The 27247-nt window shown below is 41.1% G+C and overlaps 1 protein-coding gene across 1 annotated transcript in view; it reads right to left on the minus strand.

Moving 5' to 3' along the window:
- The window catches only part of samsn1b (SAM domain, SH3 domain and nuclear localisation signals 1b), a gene marked incomplete at both ends in the record, with an annotated part of 42411 nt that overhangs the window by 1848 nt on the left and 13316 nt on the right, over positions 1-27247 (minus strand). The window contains 2 exons of the mRNA XM_083926543.1: positions 778-929; positions 1206-1329. Of these exons, the coding sequence (XP_083782669.1) occupies positions 778-929; positions 1206-1329 (276 nt within the window). The remainder of the gene's footprint in view (positions 1-777; positions 930-1205; positions 1330-27247) is intronic.

The following is a 27247-nucleotide window of genomic DNA, read 5'->3' on the forward strand; positions in this document are numbered from 1 at the left end:
GTACTAAATTTATTGCAAAGCATTTAACTCAATCGTCTACCTCATGGTGGCATGAGAGGAAGATCTTTAGAAACAACATCTGGAAAACATGAATGTCTCAACAAAATTTTGTGCTCATCTGTAAATATGTGTCAACTAATTTTACTTTAAAGGACGAATCTGTCAGATAATAGTCAGGTGCCCATATTAGCATTGAAACAGGATTTGCTTGTTGTAATCATTCCTTCTGAGATTCCTTCCCAACGTTCAACCAATGTAAGTGATGGGAGAGAAATCCACAGTCCTCATATCGTGCAAAAGCATATTGAAAGGTTTATCTGAAGCTAATGTGAAGATTCAGATTTTAGTGTAAAATACCTTCTCTGTCCTACTCTCCCTCCACCGCAGTTGACTGCAGGCAACACTCCAGGGAAAACAGGGAATTTTAGACTAACATGGTTAGTACTTTGAAAGTTATACATTTGATTTGACTAACTTGGACTGCTCAATCCACTTCCGATAAACATTTAAATATATTTTCACACAGAATGAGGACTGAATTTTGTCTCCTAGGTACATGCTTGTACAGCTTACATACGGTTCTCAAGGTACCAGAAGATTTAGATGAAAACGCGGCTCGAACAATCTGACTGACCATGCACGCAGCTACCATGGCTAATAGTCCTGACATTGACCTACAATTGTCAGCCTAAAACCAGTAGCTGTCCAGCCCCAGTATAATACATTTATATAAATGCAGTCCTACAGTTAGTTTATTTCATTACCAGACTTGTTTACCTTGAGTTTGAGGGATTCGGTGTCATAAGGACTTGGCACAAAGTCTGTATGGACTTTTGCTCTGCCACAGAACTGTCTTGTGTACAACAGATCGTCCTCGAGCCTCAGACTGTCTCGGTTACTGGAGCAGCCCGACCCGCTGGTGACTCCACCTGGGGAACAGCAGACAAACAAGAGACTTCAATAAAAAGCAAGCTAATTACTGCATTCAATTCTACAGTTTTCTAACTGAGTCATCCACAAGTCAGTGATAGTACAGGGTCCAGGATTCGTTATTTGATTAGTCTGAAGTTAGTGTAGCTCTATTAATAAGTGCATCTAAGGGGAGTAACAGGATACTTGAGGTTACATGCAGGGATTGCATAATTCATCAGGTTGTGGTGTAAAGAGTACATTTGGCTCTGTGCCTGAAAGTGGAAGGTGCTTACTTGAGGAGCTTTGTCCACTGTAGAGGCTTTCCAGAGAGTTACTGGACCGCCTGTGTCCTTTGCTAAATGGTCTTCTACCACCGACTTCTCTCTTCTCTGCTTCATCTTTCTGTTTTTTTCCAGTCTGCACAGCAAAAACACCAAGTCACATTTTTATTCTGCCTTATACACTTTTGGTTCTGTCATTCATGATCTTCCACTACAGGCAAACAAAAGAGAAAGCTAAATGAGCAGAAAGCTGAGTCAGGACACTACAGTAAGCTGCCGTGTTTGATTCCTCATGTGACGGAACATCTCAATATCCCAGTTTATGCTGGGACACGCAGCTCCTCTGGCAGGCAAAACACTTAATCCTGCAAGAGTTGCCTTGCTTTTTATAGCTGACCTAGGAGGTGTGTGGCGAGCATAATCCCCAGCTACCTGTGCTCAGCTTTCACTCAGGGACTTTCACACCATGGACCATATTTGCATCAGTCCATCAGAGTGCAGTTCCTGAAGAGTCAGACTGTGGATAGGCTGCAGTGTGCATTCTATAAATGACCTGATTTGATTGGAATGTGAAATCGTCCAGCAGACTCTTCTAAAGCGAGGGAATGCCTGGGAATAATTTGTTTATCTAAACTGCATACGTATCACCTGCATTTTTCTAAAAGAACCTTAATATTCTAGACTAGAGCACAACTTAACGGGCCACATGCACACACTGATCATATCCATACGTACAGTAACAGTAAGCTGTCTATTATCATTCGTTTATTATCTAATAGCTTGATGGGATTCACATTAAAGATGTTTTTCTGATATCTAATTTATTTATGATATATTAAATAAAAAAAATTTAAGATTATATTTTGTCCATTTTCACCTTTATTTGACAGATGACGGATTAGAAATGGGGGAGAGCGAGAGACGGGTATGACATGGAAAAAAGCTCCCGAAGCTGGAATTGAACTGTACATTCGAGCAAAAGGTTCTGTCAGGCTGAGTGCACCCAAAGAGCAGCAGAGCGGAAACCATTCCTTTATTTCTAGCGCTGTTTACTGTAAGCCTCATCAACCCTCAACATCGGACACGTGTATCACCCCATTGCTCTCGGCCTCTTTTAAAAGACCTTGCATTTTCTCTGCAGTTACCTGGCCTTCTCTGCCGGCCTCCTCACCTGCATCACATTCCCTCATCAGTCTCTCTCTTCATACCCGCTCAGTTCTATTCATTGCCTGACAGACCTTTAAAGTTGTCATGTGCTTCATGCCTTTGTTTTCAAGCCACCAGACCCTGACCCTGACTCGAACTCTGTACCCGTTCCTGCCAACTGTACTTTTCGATGCTTGATTCTTGCTATCTTCCTTGGTCCAACTTCTGTTTGGACTTGCCACACAGCTTTTGCATCTTTGATTTTGTGAATAAATCCTTGAACTGCCAACTGCCTGCTTCTATGTCTGCATCTTGGTCCTCCCTTCCTTGTCCTGCACACATCAGCTGTGACTCATACTGTAGTTCATATTTATACTCTTCTGTTAATGCATGCTTTAAACCTGAAGTTATTTTTAAACCAGGTCAACCAGATAAGGGGCGAAACATCCACAAGCATGCTGAACGTGTCAGTCGCTGCTGGACTTCCAGTGCCAATTTTAACGACCTTTCTGTAAAACGGCAAGAGATAGTTTGATTGATAGTATGCAGTCTGGCAAAGCAGGTGCGGGGCTGAGAGCTGTCTGGATGGTAGCAGATGTTATTTCATTAGGTGTGATCCACAGCAAATACACGGTGCTATAAACTTCAAACTGGTTCTATTAACATAAGATTTGTAGAGAGCGTGACATACAATGATGGCCGTCAGTGTTTTCTCAGGTGAGGCCTTGACGTGCTTCCTGTCACTATGTGATGATGTCTCCCTCTCTCTCCTCTGCAGCCTCAATTTGGTTACATCCCTATTCTGCTCCTGCTTTAAAAAGAAAACAAGCCAAAGTAAATAGAGGGCTCCCCTCACACAACTGCTATAAATAAAAATGGCTTACATTTTCTGTCTAAAATTGGATTTGGTGGGATATGTGGATGACATAAAAATAAAATTCCTAGATGAACAAACCGACAGATTGAGGAGTTTTGTTCTCTTACCAGAACGCTTCCATTATCCTGTGCTTCCGTTGAAAGTGGGGGCTGTCTGGAGGCGTCAGATCTCCCAAATCTGCTCTGTTCGGGTAAAAGAGAGATTAAAATGTGTGTTTTCTGGTGACAGATGGGCATATTATCTGCCTGCGTGTGTGTGTGTTTGTGTGTGTGTGTGTGTGTGTGTGTGTGTGTGTGTGTGTGTGTGTGTGAGCGTGCGTGCGTGTGTGCGTGCATGTGTGTGCGTGCATTCTCCCCATGACCCCTTAACATAAACAGTTTGTGTTTTTCATCATGTTGCTCTGATCTTGCACTGTTGACTGTGTTAAAAATATAGTTTTACAAGTATGTAGTATGTATAAAGTCTTCCACCCTTCTTCATCCGTATAATGTGCTGATCTGTGTTCTTCATTTAGAGGAGAGACTCATTTCTTACTTGTTTGCCATTAGCTTCAGTTAGCGGTCATTGAGAACTGCCCTCAGAACATCTGTTACACTGACTCTTGGCTCATTCCCAACATTGACCGTTAGTGAACTGAGGCCACACTGTCATGCACTAAGTGGTTGGATAAGCAACTATGAATACCATTGTCCTTGATACGATACACAAACATGGAAATATTTGCATTGTTTCTGTCTGCAATTGTATGAAATAGCCGTATCAAAAAAATGTTTTAATTAAAAATGTTTTTGCGTCCCTCTGTGACACATGCCATAGTGTGCTCTGATGTGTAGTGTGGAGTTTGATTTCAATCAACTAGTTATTAGAATTATTAATAATTATAAATAATGACACCAAGTGAAGATAAGAGAATCATTTACAACTGAATTCTGAGCTGTAAATTCAAAAGCAAATTGCAACACAAAATACAGTTATATCATCTTGCTAGATAGTGAATCATTAAGCCTTTGTTTTCAAATAATTTAGGTTGTTGGGAGGCATTCCAGCAATGCACTATTGTATCTCAATAATGCTGGGAATAAAAAGAGACCCATTAATAAAGAATTATCCAAATTGAAACAGCGAAGACGGAGAAATCTTGACTTTTGGTCCTGTGTTGGTCAAGCTCCAAAGACTCTGAATCCTACACTTCCATTCAAACAACTTGATAGCATCTTATAGAGAAGTGGACCCCATTGGACTTTATTTAGGAAAAAATATGTAAAGTAGTGAATGTCAAGAGACTAATCTTATTTTTTTATTGAACCATGTAATGCACATATGATGTTTGTCAATTTAGGTAGATCATTTTGCATGTGAAGAAAGTCACAGTTTGTCGCAGGTTTGTCTAATACCACTCAGGGAACTACATATTTTGGCTCACACAAAATACATCACCTTGCTTGCTTAGCTTGCACACTAGCTAGCTAACATAGCTATGTTTCACAACACGGGTAATATATTACCTGGTGTTTTATCCAGCAATTCTTTTTATTATCCGGGAAGCGAAAGAACGAGTGAGACCAGTTGCCCGTGTGAGTATTTTTTTTTACGAAAAATAGTTTTATGACAAACTGCAAAATTGAGTTGACTTGCAAAATTGTCTTTTAAACTGATGTAAACATCATATGTGTAATTGATGATAATTCAAACAGGATACATTTTTTTTGCGTCTCTCCCCATTCACCACCATACATATGTTTTTTAGGAAATATGGTCCAATGGTGCTCCACCGAAAGGGGAGGGACTTCACCTCTCTATACATTTTAGTCCCCAAACCCAAGCTGAGATACTCAAGTGATGTCACTTTCTCTGGCAAAGCATGACAAGCTGACTGGCCCTTTAACTGCATCACTCCTTCACATGAACCTCTCATTGATACTGATTATTAAAGTTGCTTCATGTTATTTCGTGAGAACGTCTTCATTTTTTCAGCTTATTCAAATTTCACTGCATAGTACTAACAATTGTACGTGACCAATGATCAGCAAAGTTCAAGCTAATTTTCCAGTTTCAACACAATAGTCAACACATTTCCAAAACAGTGTTGTGTAATGCCATGACATCTGTTTTGTTTTCTTATGATGATGATATAATGAAATAGTCGTTTATGGCATATTAGTGATGCTAACTGAGGTGGAAAATGAAACAAAGAAATAAAGTGTTTGGTTCAGAATACCCCCAAAAGCAATAAACAAAACAAGTATTAGCTGAAACTTCAAATTCCACTAAATGTTCCCTACAGCTCTGAGGTGCAATAAGAAAGTAAGGCCCTGCAAAGCACACTTTAATGATACTGATTCTGGGAGCAGGCTATAGACACACTGCAACAACATAGAGGGTGACAGACATCACAGACTGTGGCTTAATGTTGGCTTCTACAGTTATTTGGCCCAAAACAGCCTCAACAGGTAAGACTACACCACCCTGGTTACTCACAGAAGATGTGTTGATTTGCTTTATCTGACAAAACTTCAGGAAAAAGGCTCACAGGCTTAAAGGCCATGGATGTGTAAGAGAACTGGATAAAGCATTCGAGGCGGAGCCCTGTTCTTCCCTATAATTGGTAAATGGACTTGTACTTATATAGTGCCTTTTTACACTACTTGTCATATTCACCCATTCACACAGATGGCACCTGCCCATCAACTAATCTAATCATTCAGACCACATACACACACGCATGCACAGCATCGACAGCAATTTGGGATTCACCAATTTGGGACGCTTTGACCGGTGGAGCGAACCACCAATCTTCTGAATGGAGGAACATCCGCTCCACCTCTGAGCCACACCCGAAAGCTGCTCAGTGGCGCATACGGAGTCAAAAAAAGTTTAACTGTCTAAAAAATACCGGGATGATCAACACTACTTCCACTTCTGCTGGCCGAGCTGGCTACCAGTTTTGCGCTCCGGCTAGTTTGAATGGAGATTATACTTAATCATGTAGGTCTTCTAGACTTTCTAAATCTTATTGGACCGATATATAATCAAATCCTGCCCAGGCATGGCACACTTGCAGCCGGGCCGGTTGGGAGGTGGGCTTTAGAAAAACGCATGTAAGAGTATGCACACGTGTACGAGCACGATCACCGTGATCCTGATGTCTATTTCATAAACTGTATAAAAAAAGGACGTAGCCACTAGGTCCGTTCTCTCAACTTGATCCAATCGTACTCGCCTACGGGAGTCGCCATCTTGTTAGACTTTAACTCTGCCAAATTTCCTCTTACCAAAAAAGGGCATGTATGTGACGTTGGGGGGGGGGAGGTACGTCCATCTGGGTGACGTATACCTCCGAGGAGAAGTGAGGGTCAGTGCTATCCCTAAATAAAATAAAAACTAGCCTGGTTCACCTCTCTCAGTGTTGTCATGGAGATATGACCTAATCATACAGACTAGAATGTTTTTTGTACCAGGCCTTAAATTGGTTTAATGATGCTGTGAAAACGGCCTGTTTAACATGGGGGTCAAAGAGAAACTGCTTTATTATGAAACCTGCCCCTAGTGGACACTCAGCCACGATCAGTCAAGAGAGAGGGGGGATTATCGTCTCATTCTAAGCTAAAAAAGACACAACAATTATTATTTTCAGGAGATTATACACTTAAGAAAACTTATTAATATTATTATTAATTTTTACCAATAGATCGCCCTGTATCCTACTAACTGGTGTTTTAAGATAGATAGACAACACTACTCTCATATCTGCCTGTTAAATATACCGCCATGCTACAGCTAGCCGCCAGTTAGCTTAGCTTAACATAAAGACAGTATCAAGGGGAAACAGCAAGCCTGGCTTTATCCAAAGGTAACAAAATCCACTGACTGGATACGGGATGTACAATACTGGGATAAAGCCTGACATGTCATCTCCTCCCCTTAGCGCTGTGGAGATAGGTCTTGTTATGTGAGACTAAGATCTTGTTTTTGTAATCCATTTTTCATTGCGGACACAATGTATTGATTGAACTTTGGACCTCACAAAGTCAGCTGATAGCTTCATACTTTCCAGACAGATAGAAAGTGACAGAAATTGTTAAATTTCACATTTAACTCTGGATTTCCCAAAATGTCAAACTAATACTTACAGCTGGCACTGAAAACACAACTGGTTAATTAAGCTGACCTCAATTCGTATCGTAATGTTTCTTACTGTGTTCTGTGAGAGCTGCAAATCCGTGATGGAGCGCATCATTTGTGGAAAAGACAGATCAGACTGTTTGCTGTCCAGTTCTTGTATCAAACTCTCAAAACGATCCCATTCTGTCGTCCGGGGCAGCGACAACGTGCCACTACACGCCAACGGTTCATGTCGAGGTTGGTGACAGGTGTGGTAGAAGGGAGTCCAGGGCTGTGGACACTCAAAGGGGTTCCACAGATAATTTCCTAGCTTTGGGCTCCAAACTCCTTCCTCTTCTGAATCTTCATGGACACCTTTGGCCTGTTGTTGCTGCTGTGGTGATGGAGCCTTTTCAGACGGCTCCTTGTCTGTTCTCTTCCCCAGGCCGATGCACGTTAGCACTGGATTGTTGTCACTCAACACATCTGCCAAATCATCTGAAGATGAGCAGAAACTACTGTTAAAGATAACTGATTCAATGCAGCTTCCTGAGCAGGTTGAAAAACATCCACAATAACCCACCGTTATTCTCAGAGCTCCTCTTGCCTCTTCCAGCTCCACTCTGGTGACCCTTCTTTGTTTGCACCAGGTTCTGTAACTTCTTTAGTCTTCCTGTGGTGTGTATTGATTCTGCTCTGTCAGCAGCCGTTTCACTGCCCTGTAATAAAGAAACAATATGAGCATCCAAAGGAGTGTACACCAATTCAACACTTACCATATGTAAGGATTTTGCATTACAAAAGCGGAATATATTAGATGAATGTTATGCAGATTATGTAGTTCAACCTAGCTCCACCTTCAGCAGATAGTAAAATGCTGCTTACACACTGATGCATCAGGGTCAGTGAATGAGTTCTTACTTTGATACTGTCAGTGTTTTTTAAGGTGATAATGTGTCCTTACTCTAGACTCAGTAAGATTTTGAGTGCAGTTCTTGTAATGGAGTATTTTCTCAGTGTGGTATTCGTTTTACTATAAAACATCCTCCACCATAGTGTTGGGAATCTGGTCTGCCCACAGAAATGACTGGACCCTTAAAAAGTGCCAGCGAATGGACCCTCCTGAAATCTGCTTTACTCAAATTTACAAATTTGTGGCGGGCGATGCAAACGTGAAGAGCGGACAAACTAATTTACAGGGAACAATTTACTGTGAAATCAATATTAATCAGTAATGTAACTTTATCATTTGGTATCCTGATTAATGTGCAGATCCTGGTGTAATTAAGACATTAGCTAATGCTGTACTTAAGATCATGGTTTAGGTTTAGATCAGTAAATTTCTCAGGTCATGTGGCTGGCCACCTGAAGGGCTTTTTTTTTAGCAAAACAGTTGCGTACAAAAAAGGACTCCACGGTCATTTCCGGCATAGATGTACATTAAATTAGCCATCCAGAGAAGTTTTTTGGGTGATCACCTGTTAACAGAAATTCCAGAGTCGCTAGCAGCCAGACATGGCTAACATTGAGTGGCATAGGGCAGAGCGCCGAACGCATCCAAAGTGGCTTTTTTAAACCTCTAATACTGCTCAAGATAACACCAAACCTCTGCAGTAGCAGGATATGAGTCCTTACACATAAAACGAAGCACCAACAACAATGTTAGCGAACCCAGCGTTTATTAAAAAATAGTGTTTGGTAATGCTACAGGCCTCACAACTACGTTGTTGGTCAGGTTGAAGTGCTTTATCGCAGAGCATGAAGCCAGCTGATGGCAAGTAGATGGTTACAGTCCAGAGCGAAGTGTTTCTAGTTATCGCCCCGGCCTACTGATCCACCAGAAACCCAGACAAAAGCCACAGCAGCATCCTCAAACTAACTCTAATTCAAATAGTTTCCTCCAGACTTAAGCTAGCATGTGGAATTTGGATTTACCACAGAATAGAAACTGTAAAGTTTGAAGTCCGGTACCTATTCCAGTTTTGGAATTGAGATGCATTCTGGTCCAGAACTTGAGCTAGAAAAGGCCCAGCAACCCAGGTACCCCTTCAAGGCCCAGGCAAGCACTTCTTGCCTGGGCCTTGGCCAAGTGTACATGCTTCTTACTTTCTCTTTTCTCTCAGTTCAGTGTTAAAAGGCTGATCTATCTACATACTCCCTGCTCTTTTATATAAGCACAGTCCATTACCATAATTGTTTCATGCCATCATGATTTAAAGATGTATGTAAATTTTTCATCCAGTTACTTGTCTGTTAAGTTCCTATCGTGTAATAGGAACATGTGTGTGTATAGATTTAAGAGGGTAACATACAGAGGACGGACTGTAAGTAGAGAGGTAAATGTGTGTTGCTCAAGTTTACAAAAGAGCAAAAACTTACAAAAATACAATAGCTGTGTTCGAAATTGTTCCCTCATTCACTCACTCACTATCCCACTTATAGTGTTTATTAAATAGTGCACTATAGGGAATGACCCAACGGGATCTACACGGGATCTTTCTAAGAAATTGTTTCGTCAGTAGATGCACCGGATATATGTGTGACGGAAGCAGGTGCGTGCAGCATCATGTTAACAATCGGAGCTGTAAACCTATTTTCAGTCTGTTTATGATACAAACCTGCACTCAGGAGGACGGTCAAAGGTTGTATTTATGTTGCATGTTTATTTCAATGTTAAATCCGGAATAGATTGTTGAAATTTCAATGTTGTTAAAGTGTGGTTTTGCTACCAATGGTTGTGTGTCCCTATTGCAAACTGTAATAGCCAACGGCTAATTTATTTCACAAGCGACTAACGGTAGTCAGCTTGAGAGGAACCGATGTTGGTAACTGCAGTTAGCTCTCTGGCTACCTCTTCTGCTTCTTCTTCTCCTCCCGTAAAACACGACCACATTGTGCTATACACGAGTACAATGTAGTGTGCATCGTATATACACTCAGATTACTTGTGCATTGTGGGTATTTTACAGTTGACTATATAGTGAAGGAAATCAACCACGGAGAATTCTAACACCACTACAAAATTAATACACACACTAAAGTGCACTACTTCTGTGATAAGGAACAATTTTGTACACAGCTATAGTGACCATGAACTAGACAAGATGGAGGCTCTGAAAGAACAGGCTCGCCTGCAATTACATCTTCCTGCCAAAGAGGCCGCTAGAAACAAGGTATCTCAAATCTTATGGAGTACAGCTCTAAATAAAGCTTTGAGTTGTAAGCTTTAAAAAAATACTTTGTTGCTGTTTTCATGACTGCATTGCATATTGCTTCTTTGTGATGTTGTTTTCTATGAAACAGTTAAGGAGATTAAAGATTATAAGGCAGATTAAAGTGAACCATGGATCTGATTTGGCAGCTATACAAATGGCCTCCCTCAGGTTTACTTCACATTCACTTTTTACCCTCTGCATCCTCCATCCATACCACTTAAACACACTAAACGAGTCAACCTTAAAACATTAGCCAGATTTCTGTGTTGATACATTTAAACAGTAGATAAAATGTACTTTTACTGTATCAAATGTCAAAGAGCCTAAGTCTTTTTATAATATAATATAAAACAATGTTTTTTACATCAGCGGAGTGTGGAGAATGAGCACCAGCACTGACACTCACATGCACTTACATGTGAACAAACATCCAGGTATGCCAGGTATCTACGTGCCTATCTGGCACAGACCGGCATGTGGATACAGGATTACAAAAGACTAAACAGCTTTCACTTGTGGTACTAAAGCGATTGTGTCCCCATGCAAACAATGAGGTCTTGTCATTTGAAGTGGGAAAGGCAAGGCAAGGCATCTTTATTTATATTGTACATCTTATACCAAGGCTACTCAGTGGGCTTTACATAAAGACAAACATAACAGCTAATTGCTGCTTCACCATGTCTAGTCTGAACTCTGAGCTCCACTATCTGACCTGAGTCTGTAGATCTCAGAGATCAGGTCATTCATGTATTCTGGACCAAAACCATCAGTGATTTGTAAACCAGTAGCATGTCTTTAAAATCTATTCTGTAGCTGACTGGGAGCCAATAGAAGGTCTTAAGAACTGGGCTGATGTGAAAAATGTCATCTATCATATTGCCCTATAAGCACTGGCTCCAGTCTAAAATGTCATCTTTTTATTTATAGAATATAGAGTTAAAGCTACTTTTAACATGGATACTGTACTATATTCATAATAACGGGTTACACATGCTTTAACGTGACAGTAATGTGGTTTTACCTGAACGGGTCGATCTGTCTTCAGCTCTTTCACTCCGTCATCTGTTGTAAACATTCCACTCTGACAAGGAGCTTTACACATCTCTGTAGGATCAATCCACACGGGTCAGACAAGGCTTTATTTCCTCCTTATTCATATATTATCAAACATGCAAATGCCATTAACACTGGTCCTAGATATTAGGTAAATGACTCCAGCTAGTATTACATTCATTATTTAGCATATGGCTTCCTTTAGCTGTCATAAACTCTGATAACTTCTCTGATATTCTACAGCTGTGTCTTGGGTCTTATCTGCCACATCAGTGCACCAGGGTTTCCTAATATAAGCACTTTGATGTTGCTCAGGTGGTTTTCTTTACCTTTCATTTGATGAGATATGTGCTTCCTGTTCCCTGGTGACATCCAGCAGGAATAATTAATGTCTTTGTCTGCAACAGACAAGGTGGACAAGCTGTCACATTGGAACGTTATACAGAAAGGTTCAACATTTTATGTTAGAGCAAGATGAGTATTGTGAGTTGCTTTTTGCACTCTGAAAAAAACAAAACAAAACAAAAAAACTATAAAATATGAACATCAGTGACCAGTGTGATCATTTTGTACCAACCTAATGTTTCTTTGTCCAAGGGTGATGTTGGCACACATGACCTAAAATGACAAATATTTTAGTGTCCTAATGGGAAATACAGTAAGTTAGACTATAATGACTGAAACACAAATGACACACGGACATCTCACTCATAACATAACGCACATACCTTCTATTATTCCTCTTCACTTTTGTACTCTGTGGTGCAAAACAAAGACACACAATTTATTGCAAAAGGAAAGATGAGCCCAATACAAAAAATAATAGGATGCACTAGCATTTAGCCATCTCATCTGGAAACATGTATAGTTCTTGCATGTGGGGGTTTCTGCACTAGCTGTGCTGTCTTCAGCCTGGTTAGCTCTATGAACACAGCTCAACACTTTGGTCCAGAATCAAACATCTCAGTAAGTGATACTTGGATTGTCATGCAATTTAATATAGATATCCAGAAAGCTGAGAAGATTTATTGTAAAGACTTCGGTGGTAATGTTTCATCAAGTAAGTTTTCACCAATGCTGTGAAATATCCCAACATCTACACGTTGAGAAGCGCACAACATTTTGTAGAGACATTAACGAGTCCTGGATGATGAATCCTATTGATCCCCTACTTCTTCCTCTAGCACCAAATACATAAGGGTTTTGATTGAAATATATCTCAAAAATGGTTTGATAGAATTGTACACTTAATGAACTTTTCATCTAGTGACATAATTAGGTCCAAACTTGGTTGTGTTTAGTGCTAATTGGCTAATGTAGCTTGCTTCCAAAGTAATGGTGTACTTGAGAAGTTTTGTTCACGTCTGACAAATGTTTCACTGCTGCAGAAGTATTTCTTTGTAACTCTGCACATGTAACTGACTGACCAACATGCTAGCATGCTGAACCAAGATGGTGGTCATGGTAAACCTGCAGCATGTTAGTATTGTCATTTGAACAAAGAGCTGCTGTGAGAAGAACAGAACTGCTAACACGGCTAAAATATCTTGTTCCCTGTGCATGTGCATCAGCTGTACAGAATCCAGCAACACACAATATGAGGTGGTTTGATTCTAGTCTAAGAGAGGCCATCAGTAACAGTGAGCATGCCTTATCATCACCACAGTTACCCCTCTGTCTGGCTCTCTTCTGGTTCCCAGAGCTGGCTTTTGTCCTGTATCACACAGTCTGAGTAGTGCCATAGTCTCCAAAATCAGCACTTTTTAAATTGTTTTGAATGTTTAGAATGTGTCCACTATGGAAGACATCACTGGTAAGGTCTGGGTCTGAATAAAAGATTAAGATAATACACTTACAGTATTGATGGATGGATCTGAGCCGCCCCATTCAGGTCGTCGCCTCAGAGGAGAAGGGCTGCACTGGTACTGGGGAAAGACTTCCTTGTGTGTTTCGCTGTAGGGTGGTTCATACATGCTTTCTGTGGAGCCCTCCTGTAAAAAACAGAGTACACTGTTTGGCTCCTGTTGTTGAAGCTCATCAAGGAGGAATGGTCTGGAATCAATCATCAGTTCGACTATGCAATAAAAAATCAATGAAAAGCCTCACATCAGGGGGATCAGCATGTCTTCTAATGCAATGGTGTGGCATCTACACTGCTGTAATTATTCTGCATGTACAGTGTGTCACTCAAACATGTACAATCAATATTCATCCCACTTTGGTGTACTTTTTGGTTTTCATTTCCTCAGTCTAAGGGTACTGCAGGTCAGCAGTCTGACATGAACACATTGATTTAGTCCAAATGTCTGCCATGTGAAAAGAAAATGCTGGATTATGTATTGAGTGAGAAGTCCTGTGTGCAGTATGCAAAAAGTGTTTTGAACTGAGCTCCAAGTCCTTGGAAACGTATGATGATCGAACAAAGAACACAGAATAAAGAAGAAAAACATTTCATTTTTAATATCTCTACCTTGTTCATGCGGAGCGTCAAATTAAGGTTTAATGACATGGATTTACAATGACGCATCTTACAAATGTGGATTTTTTTTAAGGCTCTTATGATATTTTGATATTATTGAGAACTAAATTATTGGAATACATTGAAAATTGGTTAAACCTTAGGTAAACAAAATGAAAAAACATATAAATAATTATAATAATAGAAATAACACATTACACACTATCCGGCATTGTAGAGTATAAAATGGGAAAGTCAGTGCAATACATACAAATATAACTGAACAATGAACTGTACCTTTTTTATTTTTAATCATAACATTTTAGAGAGTTTGCTGGGTGAATGTGGTTCTGCTGTGGGTTGCTAAATTTAGGATTCTACCTGAGTAAAGCCCAAAACCTGGCACTGAGTAGAGGAGGAGTGAGTGTGGTGTCGACAGCTACCACTCTTAACTGTCACTAGCAATCAAATTGAGCATGCTGCTGTAAAGTGGAATCAATTCAGACAACAAACCATTATCACTGTAACAGATTGCAGCTTCTAGTGTAATAATCAAATTACATCACACTCAATTAGCATTATTATCACTGTCACAATATTGAATTTCGTCACATTATCAGATGCATTTTCATCTTTTCTTAAACATATTAAATTCAAGAATTAGCACATGCACTTCATTGACTGTGACATTAGACATTAGAGTTAAAGTTGTAACATTATTGGGAAATGTGTCATGTTAACAGGATTATTAAGCCGTTATATGATTGAGTACACTAATAGTAAAATAACACTTCCAGTTGTAAGTAGCCAACACAATGCAGCGAATGCAAGCAGCACCATCCAAGGAACCGCACGAATCTTACAAAGAGGGAGAGTTGTTTGCAGTTTTGTCTCGTTGCCCAGAGAGACCATTTCAGAGCCTTGTCAACAACAATAACATCGCCAGTCTCTCCCACAGCAGCACGCTTAGGTTCCTCTGCTCACCAGCTCTTTAAAGGCTGCAGGGACTAAACAAGTGCCCTGGATACACAAGCTTTTTACATTCACAGCAGTTCTGAAGATGTGTGTATCTTACCAGTGTGAAGCAGAACAGGTTCATGTTTGAAGGTCCGTGCCAAAGACAATGGAGACGAGAGGAGACAAGCAGCACGCCGTGGCCTCTGGGATGCACTTTCACACACCACCCTCCCGCTCAAAAACACACACGCACCCTAACACACCCCTGTGATGCAAAAGCTCACACAGCCCCCACGCTGGTCACTGCCCAACGGCCTAATCCTAGTGTCAAATCCCTCACATAATCCAATAGCTGCAGTGAGCCATCACTGTCCAACACTGGCCTGGGAAGAGCCAGGCCACCCGTAACCACAAGACAATAGACAACACAGGCTGCCTTTGTTTGCCACGTGTCTGAAATGATTACGGTAATGACCTGAGATTACGTAATCACTAAGTGAGGTTAAACTTCAGGTGACTGAGGAAAATAATCATGCAAGAGCTTGTGTTTTGTGTCTGTTTGTACATGCAGCCGATGTTATTTCATTGTTTCTAATTGTAAGAAAGGATTTGATAGTCCATTGCATTCCTTCTGCCATGAATAAACTGGGGAAATGTTTGATGCAGTTTATTCCAGTTTTACAGTGATTGAGCATGTCCTTCTGAGAAAGTGTGTTTCTAATGGGAAGCTGCAGAAACACCTACTGTTCTCTAAGTAGGTACTTCAGGAAATATCTGTCTTTTACCCTGCGAATCCCATAAATCTCTGAATGCAAACGTCTTATTACAGTCATTGCTTTTCAGTTCTTATTCTCTCCAGTCAGTGGTCACAGTGAACAGGCTTCTGAAAATACCATTATTACAATTATTATTGCTGTCAGGCTCAGTGTTAATCTCTTCTTGAAAGCCGCCCCCTCCCTCGGTCCAGTTGTCTACACCTTCTCCTGCCCCGCTGTCTTTCTGTCTCTCATCCAGAGATAAAGACAACCTTTCATGTTGTTGTGATGAGAGCTCCACTACAGAATTAGGTCAGAGAATGGGAACATCATTTCCCTTGTAATAAGAAACAAAGATGCTACTGAGATGTTTTACTCAACAGAGCAGCTTACATTTCCATCTCTGTGTTGACTGCAGCCAGGGGATTTATTTTATTTTGCATATCAATACCAATCAAATCTTACTTTTCTATAAACTGTATGTGATTAAAAGGCTACTCCAGCTATATAGCATTGAACTGTCATAAGGTTTGGAGACGCACAAGGTAAAAATAAAAGACTAAATAATGGAGACCTTGTTCGAGAATGCCACGGAAGTCATTATTGAACTCAGAGAATATCAGAGAAACTCAGGAGGATCTTCAACAAACACTGCATCCCTGTTTATTTCAAACCCGGTAACACACTCAGACAGAGACTAGTACATCCCAAGGACAGAACACCACACACCCACAAAAGCAACCTGGTTTATGCTGTCCAATGCAACGAGGAATGCAAAGATCTCTACATTGGAGAAACAAAACAACCACTGCATAAACGCATGGCCCAACACAGGAGCACAGAGCTTACTCCTCCGGCCTGGACCCCGCTGTCTACTTACATCTCAAGGAGGAAGCCCACTCCTTTGATGACAACAGTGTCCACATCCTGGACAGAGAGGGCAGCTGGTTTGAAAGAGGAGGAAAAGAAGCATTCTATGCAAGAGTAGAGAAACCATTGCTAAACAGAGGAGGAGGTCTGAGACACCACTTATCTCCAATTTACAATGCTGCCCTTTCATCCCTTCATTCAACAATCTAACCTCAAAGAACAACTGTTCACAAATGGCCTCCTGTGACTCCAACGACGGTCGTTTAGACTCAACAGAGCACTAACGAAGTCGAAACCAACCTCCCACCAATGACTGCCACTCTAACGACGATCGTTGGCACTTGGAGCACAAAAGGTTTCAGTGACATCATCGGCCTTGTGAGAGGTTAAATACCTGGATCTCCACACCAGTTAGTTGGACCAGTTCCAGCCTGGTCAGATGTGTACATGAACTGATGAAGCCTCTTTGATGAGAGGTGAAACGTCTTCCTAGACAAATAACCAGTCCAGTTGTTTTTGACTGAAATTGCTTTGAGGATAACGATGACCTGGACGAATGAGAACATTCACAGGATTATTGAACTGCTTTCCCAGGCTGAGTAATGCACCTCACAAGGAGTAAAAGGGAATTCCATGTGTAAAATGAGTGCCCTTTTGAGGATAACTTTGAAATTAACTTAAGGGGTTTAGTGCATATTAATTTTTCAATGATTATTTTTATATCAAATATGTAAAACAAAAAAAAGGTGTTTATTGCAAATAATTAAGCAACGTACAGGTTTGTAGTATGATGTAATACATAATATATGATATAATATAATATATATATATATACAGTATATAGGTATACTATATATAATATCTTAAGATACAGCGAACAGAAGTTGAGCACAAGACAGCCCACAAAAGGTGACGTTTAGTGTTTGGCATCAAAAGGACTTTGTTAAGATTAGAAAAAGGTTGTGGTTTGGCTCAGTACTCCAGGAACACAAAGTTCATGTCCCGCCGTACTGAGACAAACCACAACCTCTGTTCTAATCTTAACAAAGTCCTTTTGATGCGGAAATTGTCACTTTTTCTCGTCTAAACCTAATCGTCTCCTTTTGTTGTCTAAACCAGACCCCTCACCTTTTGTTGCCTAAACTTAACTGTCACCTTATGTCGTCTAAACTCAACCATCAGCTTTTGTCCTCTAAACTTAATCGTCATCTTTTGTCGTCTAAATTTAACCATCTCCTTTTGTTGCCTAAACTTAACCGCAACCTTTTGTCGTCTAAACTTAATCGTCACCTTTAGTCGTCTAAACTTAACCGTCACCTTTTGTCATCTAAACTTAATCATCACCTTTAGTCGTCTAAACTTAATCGTCACCTTTAGTCGTCTAAACTTAACCGTCTCCTTTTGTTGTCTAAACTTAACTGTCTCCTTTAGTCGTCTAAACTTAACTGTCACCTTTTTGTCGCCTAAACTTAACGTCACCTTTTGTTGCCTAAACCCAACTGTCACCTTTTGTCGCCTAAACTTAACCGTCACCTTTTGTCGCCTAAACTTAACCGTCAGCTTTTGTTGCCTCAACTTAACCGGTCACATAACGGTAACTGGGTTGCCTTAAGTTAATGTCACAGTCATGTACCGGTCGCTCTTTCATAGCATTACATAGAACATCATATTTGCTAAGAGATCATATGAAGTTGTTGATGAGAATACACTGCATTCTGATGATATCCATTGTTGTGAATACATGAAATCAAAACTCCTGGAGGACACTTATCTCCAATTTACAATGCTGCCCTTTCATCCCTTCCCAGGAGATGAAACAAAGATGATACAAATGGCCTCCTGTGACTCCAACGACTGTCATTAACACTCAATAGAGCAATAACGAAGTCGAAACCAACTTCCCACCAACCACTGCCACTCGGACGACGGTCGTTTGGAGCACAAAGGGTTCCAGTCACATCATCGGCCTTGTGAGAGGTTAAATACCTGGATATCCACACCAGTTAGTTGGACCAGTCCCAGCCTGGTCAGATGCGTACATGAACTGATGAAGCCTCTTGGATGAGAGGTGAAACGTCTTCCTAGACAAATGACCAAGTCCAGTTGCTTTTGACTGAAATTGCTTTGGGGGCAGTTCACTGAGCACAAAAGCCTTTTTCAGGAACACCCTGCTCGACGTTGACACCTGAAAGCTGCCCAGTGCAACCGCAGTCTGATCTGCTGTCCAATGAGCAGTCACGGGTTAAATGCCTGCTCAAGGGCAACTCAGCAGTGGTGATGGTTGCTTCTGTAACCTCTGGACGGCCTTTCACCGCAAGCCAATTGTAGCTCATCAGTCACAATCCTCTAAGTAGCTATTAGTGCTGCAGCATATTAAAACACTTATGTATGGCTGCATATTTAATATGTTCTGGCTGCTGCTGCTGCAGAACATCTGTCACAGTCAGAGGGTTGTATGACAACAGCTGATGTGGAAATGTTGTCGGGATATCTTGTTGAGAAATCCACTGGTACTGCTAACACTGGTGAAACGGGTTGAAAAACTGTACTGTATATATACAGTATATATATATAACATGTTTTACATCTATTTTTAATCATTTTGCATATAATTTTTGTGATCAAATTTTTTAAATTTTCTTAATGAGGAGGATTCACAAAATTACAATTATAGTGGTCAAAGACACCTAAACACCTAAACACTCCACACGCCCACCCACCCCACCCATAACCCTCCAACAACCCACCCCTCATGAACAATGAAAGAAAGAAAAGCAATATGGTACAAAAAAGATGGATGAATAAATAAATAAATATATATAAATATAAATAAATACATATATGTATATACATAAACATAGACAGGTATACATATATGTACATAAATACATACTGTATATACACATACATACACCCACATATACATAAACGTAATACTGTGTATATTGTTTTTATGCTGCCATTCCACCCTTGGAATTCATTTAGGCCTATTTGGTTTTTCTATTGATTATTATCAAATCTGGGTCAAATATGTGAGATATGACTGTGACGTCTTCCTTATGGTTGTAGAATATGCTTCCACAGTGTTTCTTTTAGCATTCTTAATCCGGGCTTTCAAAAGCTCCATTTAGAGAAGATCCAAGAAGTCTGGGTGCCGTTGGCTGATGCTAAGACAATGGGGAGGCTTCCATCTCATTACCACAATTCGCTTTTGTGTCCATGTGGCGTCTATTTTCAGTTCTTTAGCATGTCTTTTTGGTCATTTTGTAGTCATTTTTGTCTCTTTATGGTAATTTTTGGCCATTTTGTGTGTTCATGTAGTCATTTGTGATCCATCCATCTATCCATCTTCAACCTCTTGTCCCTATCGGGGTTGCGGGGGGCTGGAGCCGATCCCAGCGGACATTGGGCGTGAGGCGGAGTACACCCTGTTTATCACAGGGCACATAGAGACAGAGACAGACAACCATTCGCATTCGGGGAATTTAGAGTCAGCAATTAACCTAACACCTGCATGTCTTTGGACTGAGGGTGGAAGCCGGGGAAAACCCACACAGACAAGGGGAGAACATGCTAACTCCACACAGAAGGGCCCCATAAGGCCCCACAGTCCTTATGGTGGGCGGCTGTTCCCTGTAGTCCTGCATAGTAATCCATCCATGGTTGAGAGCATCTAAGCATATCTGAAATGGCAACACACCACAATAAAAGTTAAAACTTTCATCATCAAGTTTCATCATGTGCACTGCTCTCTACTGGAACTGGTCAGAAATACAACATTTATTGGACCCAGCCAGCCTTACTTTAATCCCTGAGTGTTGCAACCTAATAATCAGCGATGACAAAAACAGTCTTTTGTGTCCAGATGAGACTGAAGCACAGAAATGAAACACGCCTCACAGTGACATCTAAATATCAAATAAGCTATTATGCATTTTAGTTCTATTTATTTTTTTAATGATATGTAGCGTGAGCCTTTTATACACAGACTACAATAGGAAACTCTCAGGTCAATAATTTACTGTGTAGTCTAATTAAACTATCAATCATTTATTTTCAAGGAATTTGCCCATGTTTTTGGTGCATACAATATATCAATATTTTTTTAATTTCCACTCATTTAGAGTCTTATTTACTGTCTTAATCATTGCATTGATGTTGTGTCATTCCTTTGATTATCCTGTGGAACTGTAGTCTTCGACAGTAGAGTAAATGCGGCTATTGATATATGTATATATTTTATATATAATAAGCATTTAAATAAATATATTTAAATATATGTTATCTGTATAATATTGTTGTTGTTAAATATGTTGTTTGCAGCGGAAATCATTTCCCCTGGGATTATTACAGTATTTGTGATTCTGACTGATTTCTTACACTGCCTGTTTCATATTGCTCCTGTAGATGGCAGTGTCACACCTACAGATTTTAAAGTGGCTCTCAGCTCATCTCAGCTGTCATTAGAGCTGAGCTCGATACTCTTAATATCAATGTGAGAAATGTATGGAAACTAACATTTGTAGCTCTATCTTCCATAGTGTTAAATATTCTACACATGTATATTTAAATTATTTATTATCCTTCAGTCTTGTAATTAGTTTCAGTATGCAGACTCTACATTTTGAGTCTTGGAACAATGACTGTCATGGGATCTTATATTACTTGCATAAATTTTGACAATGCAGCAACACTTATTCTTTAAAAGTTTAATTAAACGCCATAATTCTTCTTTTGACAATCTGAATATAATATGATTCATTAATCCCCATTATATGCCTTCCACTGTGCGTAATTAGAATATTAAATCAGTTACACCTTCAGCCCTTACCTGCTGCTGCTGTAGGTAAAGTCAGACCTCTAGTCTCAGGAATTACACAGAGTACAATTCAAATTTACTCAGAGATGTTCATCCAAACGAGGGATGGAGACCACACCTTTGACCCTGCTCACAACCTCCCGTTTACCCAGCATTCCTGCGCTGACCTCTGACCCCAGGACACACGGAACCTCAGCCCAGAGGCTACGACCCTGGTGTCCTTTATTGCGACCTATTGAACTTTTGACACCCCCCAGTCAAAAAGTGAAACGGTCTGTCCCCTTTGAATAAATGACCTCTCTTACCCTTGTCCGGCAAAGGTATGTGAGTACGTTGACCCCGCTCAACCTTTCATTAGCTCTTCCTTTTATTACACCGCTTCCTCCCTGCTGCTGCCTCGTCAGCACGTCACAGAGTGGGGGATGGTGGAAGGAGGGAGAGGTGAGTGAGGGGGCGGAGGTGGGGGGGGGGAGCAAAATGAGAAAGAGGAGGAAAGCAAAAGAAAGCCAAAAGAGAGCTAGAGAGGCAGAGGGAGAAAGAGATAGGGATGTAAAACGAGGGCAGGAGATAGAGCCGAGGAAAGATAGATTGGCAGCATCTGCTGCGTTGACTGAAATGTCACCTTTAAATGGCTTCCCTGTCCTTGTTGCTGGACCTCCCTATCTGTTCTCCATTCTCCTTGGGAGTTGTAGTTCTGATGACTTATGTAGGACACAAAAGAGATCTCTTATGAAATATGGCACGGTTCGAGATAAGCTTTCGGAAAAAGGGAATCCAGTTCCTCCTGCCTCCTGTGCTTCTGTGAGTTCTACTGAAATTGACCATTTGAATGTTAAGTCAAAGGTCATTGTGCCATGTCTGAATAAGATAATTGGATTTTGAGGCTTGCTGATACTGAGAGCTTACCAGGTGATGCAGCTACTCACCCCAACAACTCTAATTCATTTCTTCCCTGTTTTGCTCTCATACGATATGAAATCTGTTTTCTTGAACACTGCTGGTACAGTAAGACCCCACTGCTCATCCTGAGCGCATGTAGCTTAGATATGGCTGAACAGCTCAGTCAGATAGATATTATTTTAAATGCAGCAATGGGGATTTAGCTTTAAGGCTCCAAATGTTAAAAAACAAAAACAAAAAATAGAATATCCCTGAAAAACAAGAACATTTATTGTCTTTTTCATATACATCTCATGCAGCTAAACCCGCCCCAAGGCAGGAACAGCACATCCACATCTGGAAGGTGGCAGATCTTGTTTACTGTCACTTGATGTGAGATGCAGTTGACATGTGTAAGAGATACGTCTGCGTGTGTGGGTGTGTGTGCGGTGTCAGGGGGTGGGGGATTCACTGCATTTTGGGGCTAAGTCAGATCATGCTGACATTGTCTCCATGTGGTGGCTTGCCATAGGGCACAGCGGTGCCACACTTGATGTCGTTTCTATCTTAAATGTCACTCTCAGTAAGCCCATCACCATCTACTGGCTCGTGTCCCCGGGGCCACATTCACCCTTCAACCTTACAGTAATGTAGCAAAGAGGAGAGGGCAGCCAGACCTCGTCTCCGCCTCTCAAAGGCTGCTGTTTACTGCTATTTTACATAATCTACTGTGTCACTGTAGGTCGTTCAACTCAGAGATACACTGAAATATATAACGAGGCTCAGCGGACCTTCTTTGTGAGTTTACGTGCAGACGATGCGTGCTCACCGGTCATACTGTTGGCCCTTAAGTGACCTGTGATCTCGTGTGACCCAGAGGTCATGAGGTGTCCTTTCATTCCCACTGGTGTGGTGACAGCCCGGCTAATTACCCACGCTGTGTCTCTGAGGGCCATAAAAGGAGTTATGGCTGTCAGATGACACCACTGTGATGCTGGTGCTCATTTTGTGGTGCACTAGTGCTGATGAGTAAGGTGTGGGCAGAAGTGTGAGTGTACCAACATATTATGATGGAAGAAGCCTGTACTTAATACACATCAAATATAAGTGTAGTGAGCAGAATAGGCTAGCTTTGAGAAGTCACTCATTTTGAAAAAAAAAAAGCTCTGTACAAAGCACTTATTACAAACAGCAAAACAGGAATTTGCACACTTTCAATGAATCAATCAATGAGCAGATGATGTAAACGTGGATTGAGCAGTAATTACAGAATGAGCTAAATTTGCCTTTTATCATAACAGCAGAACATTTTAAATTAAAATGAATCCTTGTGTTCCCACATTACACATTTATGAACTGATCAGTTTATGGATTCATTAATATATTCGTTTGTAGTCTTGTAGCAAATATGTAGTCTAAAATCTGACTTTAAACTAAGTGATAATTGAATGACTTTCTTTAACATTTATCTCTTTTCATATATGTTGAATATGTTATTGGTGGTATGGCTCAGGAGGCAGGTCTCTGAGCAGCTCCTGATGAGCATGTTGGCACCTTGCACGGCAACCTCTGCCATTAGTGTATGAATGTGTGTGGGAATGGGTGAATGTTGGCTTGTGCTGTAAAGAGCTTTTAGTGGTCGGTAGACTAGAAAAGTGCTGTTTAAATGCACTCCATTTAACATTTTCTTTCCCATGCAAAGAAGAAAGGATGAGAGAACAGGGAGCCACTGGTAATAATGCATTTTCATATACTGGCTACATACTGTATATTGCTTATTCATGTTATTATTTGTTCATTTTACAGTCCACAGAAAAGACCACCTTTATTTATCAGTAACATCACCAAACTAATATTACTTTATTAACCTTCACATCTGTTATCTGTTACCTGGCTCATTTCAGCTCCCATTTCGTTGGATCAAGTTGAGAGAACGGGCCTCGAAAGAGAGGCTATGTACATTTTTTATACAGTCTATAGTGAGACACTAAACACATCCCAGAATATGGACAGAGAATTCCAGTCATTGGTTTTACAGATGAGAGAAATTGACGACGAACGTCACTTTGAGTATTTCAGGGTGTCAGTCGGGGCTTTTAATGACTTGCTCGCTCCTGCTATTTACAGCACTCTTACAATGTGTACAAATGAATGGAGGAATTGTACCAACAGGGGGGTGTTTTTGCAGCATTTCATGAAATGGGAAAGCATGAGACGTAGTATAAGACAACGAGGCCGGTTGCATCCTATAACACAGGACTTTAAGCCAGGGGAGCGGGGTTCATTTTCCATCCGTACTAAACCAATCGATAGCCTCTATTCTAAACCTAACCAAGTGTTTTTCATGCCTGACCCTAACCGTCACCCTGTGTTGGTAAAGTCATTGTTTTGTTGGCTAAAGTCATTGTTTTTTGTTCAAATCTGGGTTTTTGGGGCTGGCGATTTTGACTTTCAGTCTGTTAGATATTGTTAGCAATCATCAATAGCTGTCATATATCAATTGACAGCAACCATTTTACAACATCATATATGTGTTTTGAAACTCATCTCTGAATATACTTTACACAGACTAATGTAATATTTATTAATCCAATTTCATCATGTTCAGATACGATGAATATATGTACAGCTGGTCAGTTTCTAAAGTGTTGCTAAATGATGATCTGTATTCTCTATTTTTGTGATTTAAATTGAAGCTACATGTGACAGCTTAATAACTGGGAAAAAGTGTGTATACTCTGTTACAGTGAAAATAATGTGTTACCTCCTGCCTGAGTGTGTAAGTGAGGCTGTGGGTCCTCCACCTCTGGCTGTAATAACCATTATGATATATGGTCACAATTTCCAAAACTTCTTTTATAGAAATGTATCTTTAACCTTAAAGCGGCTGTAGGAGCAGATTATCTCTTTCTAACCCAGTGCTCTCTATGACAAAATGGTGGTGGGCTATATTGAATGTTTTCTTAATTATCAGCACACACTTGCCCAGATATACACAGCTCTCTTTTCTTCAGTCAATATCTCTCCCTAAGCAGGCTGACACCAATGACTGTAAAACTCAGGTGCAAATCAGAAGAGTTTCTATGTTTTCATTTGAGGACTTAAAGCGGTCTTGTGCATGGCAGCGGCTCCACTCAGCCACCACTTTATCAAAGGCACAATAATGAAACACTTCCTTACAACATCTAAATATAGAACGCAATTGAAGTGGTGTCAAAAAAACAAACAAACACAAAATAGATAATCCATTTGTGACCCATTTCTGTCCCAGTGTGAGTGCCATTGTGTGGAATAATAATAATAAAAAAATGTTCTCCCCAGGCACGTAAATATCTACAAAGCCCTTGTTTCCGACAAAGGGTTTGTCACTGTGGGACCATAAGGAAATTAGGACTCCTGAACGAGAGGCGTGTACAACAACCAACACCCTGCTTTAAAAAAAAATAAAGGGGGAACTGCCGCTTGTTATACCAGCGGTGTGATCCCACTTCTAATTTTGAGGCCCCCACCCCTACGTGTGCATTTGAGTGTGTGAAGCTTAGAGAACTATACTGCCTCTCTGATCGCATGGCGGCACAGGAAGGACATTGTCACCATGTGTGTTTTTAATAGGATAGCAAAATAAACCGGTTTTCTGGTCAGCAATTACCCATTCTTTTGACTCAGTGTAAATTAGGAGAAGCTGCAAAGAGGCTTTGAAGGCTGGAAGAAGGAGGGGAGGACATAGACAGGATCTCAAATCAAGTCCTGGTTAATTTCTTATTATGGTGACTTACACTTCAGATCTATTGAATCCTCTAACTAACCCCTGTATGAACTGTACTGAAGTCGCTGATGCTCCCCGTACTCCTCTGTATGTTTCATTTCTCATCTCATCTCTTCATTCCATATGGTGGTGTGTTATCAAATGTGTTTACTGGATTTGTGTTTTCTATAGCGGTTATGATGCTGGCAGGGTGGAAATGAAACACCTTCCTCTGAAGGCAAACCACAGAACACAGGAACCTCCCCCCGCTCTGAACCGCAGTGCTGACTGTCAAGAAAGCTCAGACGAAACACAGGATTATGACTCCAGTCAAGTGGCGAGGACGATTGTTTCACCATTTGGGAAGGAGTTGCAAACACACTTCGTCTTTAGGGTGATGATACTGCAGTTAAGGAGGGAAAAGGTTTTCCATCACACAGCAAATAAGGGCATCGCTCAAAGGCTGGTGGCAACTGTATGGACGCAATGGACGTGATGTATGTCACTTGTACAGTGTTTTGATGGAGGTTGTTCATAAAAGTGAAGGTGGAGTGCATAGAGAGGCCTCGGGGGCAGGTGACGTGCAGCTGTGATGCCACCTGACATCTTCCTCAGAGGTGTTTCAGGCAACAAATAGCAGGTCTGTCTGCTGTCAGCCTGTAAGCCACCTGGGGGGTCAGGCCTGACACTCTGTGTACTGACAGCAGCCCCCTCCCCCCCTCCTGCCAACCATCTCCCAGTCCAGGGCCAGGCCCCAGAATGCACCGGGAGCCGTCATGGCCGATGAGGAGCAAGGAAGAAGTGAGTAGGGAGAGAAATCCCTCTTTCCTTAAGGTGCAATGAAAGGTCAGGAGACCGGTATCACTGGGAGAATTACTCACCACGCTACCTGCCTTGACATCAACAGAGAGCCGACCTGCGGGGAGCGAGCATGAACGAGACGAGGGGAAAGAACAGGTGGAGGGCTGGAGAGCGGTGGCAGATAGGTGGTGAGGGAGTAATGAGTCGGAGGGGGGAGGATGGGAATGACAGGGTCAGGGGGAGGTGGAGAGGCAGGTTGAGGTAATGGGCTACAGGGAGCATGTATGTGTGTCCTGGCATTTGAAATCCTGGTTTGTGTGTGTGTGGGGAGGGGGGGGGGGGGGGGTGTTGAAGACGTCTTGCCCTTGCAGCACTTCA

This window comes from Echiichthys vipera, assembly GCF_963691815.1.
Source record: "Echiichthys vipera genome assembly, chromosome: 14".
Lineage (NCBI taxonomy): Eukaryota > Metazoa > Chordata > Actinopteri > Perciformes > Trachinidae > Echiichthys > Echiichthys vipera.